At 32.9% G+C, this 2,315-nt stretch overlaps 1 protein-coding gene across 1 annotated transcript in view; it reads left to right on the top strand.

Moving 5' to 3' along the window:
* The first annotated feature begins 2,242 nt into the window (after positions 1-2,242).
* LOC100168495 (putative nuclease HARBI1) overlaps positions 2,243-2,315 on the top strand; it is a 1,485-nt gene continuing 1,412 nt past the window's right edge. Inside the window, exon 1 of the mRNA XM_029492489.1 lies at positions 2,243-2,313. Coding sequence (XP_029348349.1) covers positions 2,243-2,313 — 71 coding nt within the window. The remainder of the gene's footprint in view (positions 2,314-2,315) is intronic.

The following is a 2,315-nucleotide window of genomic DNA, read 5'->3' as shown; positions in this document are numbered from 1 at the left end:
GATCGTGATGGTATTAACTTCCACTCCACCCCTTTCTCCGCGAGTGTTGCACAAACTGTGTTTTGATGTTAATCGGATTGAAATAAATTATATACATCTCGAAGCTGTCTGCGGGCGCCCACGAAGTTTGTCGCGTTGTCTGAGTATATGACCGCGCACCTTCCGCGACGGTTGAAAAACCGGTTTAACGTTTGCAAAAACGTCTTTGTCGTTAGATCACTGACTAACTCTATATGTATCGCTTTAGTAGCAAAACACACAAATATAGATATATAGCCTTTATCGCACGGCGCGTTTCGCCGTAAACTTTACTTTATCAGTATGGGACCGGCAAAATCGACTCCACATCGTGAGAATGGCCGGCTGCACATAATTCGATCGCGTGGTAAGTTACCCATTATTGGCTGTACTATTATAGGTTTTTGTTTAAAACACGTAATGCAACTATGCACATTCTTCCGTGTTATACTGTGTGCTCCTAAGGGCCAATATCGTTGCCGAATGGCTGCCACGAGGGCCTGTGGACCACTATCTAATAAATTTACGTGCTCACTTTGAAATAATAATCGCGTATATGTACTGTCACGAGGAAGCACAATTGAGTGTCGCTGAAATTCACTTAACTCAATCGCATTTGCCAAACGTCCTCCTACGCGTAATAGACCTTTCTCGTCACAAAATGGTCGCCATCAGCACACTGTTGCCAGCTACTTGCGCCTTCTGTGATTTAAGTTCATTTATTTATTTTTGGAAATGTTTTTTTTGTATCATTTTAATTAACGCCAAATTCGCATATTCTAATTCATTTACATCTAACTGCTCGACGACACGTCTTGTGCGACTCTTTAGTCCGTTATTTCGCCAACGTAAACAATACGCCGTTATTCGATAATCTGTTTTAATGACGAACGAGTAGTCAACAATGGAAAATCCAATGATAACGTACATATGAAATTATGCGTATTTGACATTGTGTGACTCCTTTCTTCGGGCATTTTTTCTACTTCTGATTTATCAACATTTGTTGGTTTCGGCCACATACTGGCGTCTTTAATTAACCATTCCGGGCCGCACCACCAAATTGATTTTTTTTCCGATTTAGATAACCGTGGTTTTGAATAATACAGCATCAACGAAACCTTGTCGAAGAGTATTTCCTACATTTTGGTTTTGGTTTGGATAAGTAAGCCGGACCAGGAAACACTGAAGGAACAGCTTCGTCTCGAAGTCTTAATCGTTTGTATGGTACCTAAACATATTTAATTTTATATTGAAACAAATTAATACAGAACACTTATAATTAGGTAGGGTTGACAAATTTAGTTTGAATAAAATAAAAGAATAATATATATATATATTATATTGTTGTTCTATTTTATTATATAAGTAGGTAGTAAGTACTATTATTTACTATAGATTATTTGTAAATTATGAATAGGAATAAAATAATTTCAATAATTGGAATAGGTAGTTAATTTATAACCTACATAAATTTTTTTTTTATAAATTACATTTATTTTAGTATCTTCATGAGAATTTACTTTCATTTAAATGATACATGAATAATGTAAAGTTGAATTATTGTTTCTAAAAAAATAACAAGTGATTTAACTTTAAATTTTTTGAGGAATAAATATCATACAACAGATAAATTTTAATTCCTTAAAAAATAAATTAGGTATTGTACTTTGTAAAATAATTTGAGGTATGATAGAAATAAATATAAGGTGTAATTTTATTTTTAATGAAGTAGATAGTGTCAGATTAAATTAATAGATTAAGGGCCGTTCTTACGATGTCCGGTTAAGTGTCGGTTAGTGTTATGTTTAACCGACAGTCGGTTCTTACCAACCCCGGTTAAGTGATGTGTCTCCGTAAAGTGTCCGTAAAATAACTATTTCACGGTCGGATTTCTAACCGGCAGAATTCTGTCGGTAATCATTCCGTTAAACCCCAATCTTCCGGTAATGTTTTTTTATCAATACAAACAATAATAATATTTATAATTATAATGTATTATAATATTATAATATATATAAAATTATAATGTATTATTATAACCAAATCGTATATATCGTATATAGTATTTGTTATAACATATCCGTATATATTTTATTTGTTTTTGTGCAATACAGCTCTAACGAGTAACGATCTGCGAATAATGTGAAGTTTTTTTGTTATATAATTACTATTATTATAATAGTATAATTTTTACTTTATGGTGCTCATAATAATATAAAATATGTCTCGAGGTGTTCATAATGCGTTATTAATTACCGAAGATAGCGATTCGTCCGATTTTGAAGAAGAAATGT

This window comes from Acyrthosiphon pisum, unplaced genomic scaffold, assembly GCF_005508785.2.
Source record: "Acyrthosiphon pisum isolate AL4f unplaced genomic scaffold, pea_aphid_22Mar2018_4r6ur Scaffold_21577;HRSCAF=24304, whole genome shotgun sequence".
In the NCBI taxonomy this organism is placed as follows: Eukaryota; Metazoa; Arthropoda; class Insecta; order Hemiptera; family Aphididae; genus Acyrthosiphon; species Acyrthosiphon pisum.
The sequence above is the reverse complement of the archived record's forward strand: the minus strand, read 5'-3'. Positions and strand labels throughout refer to the sequence as shown.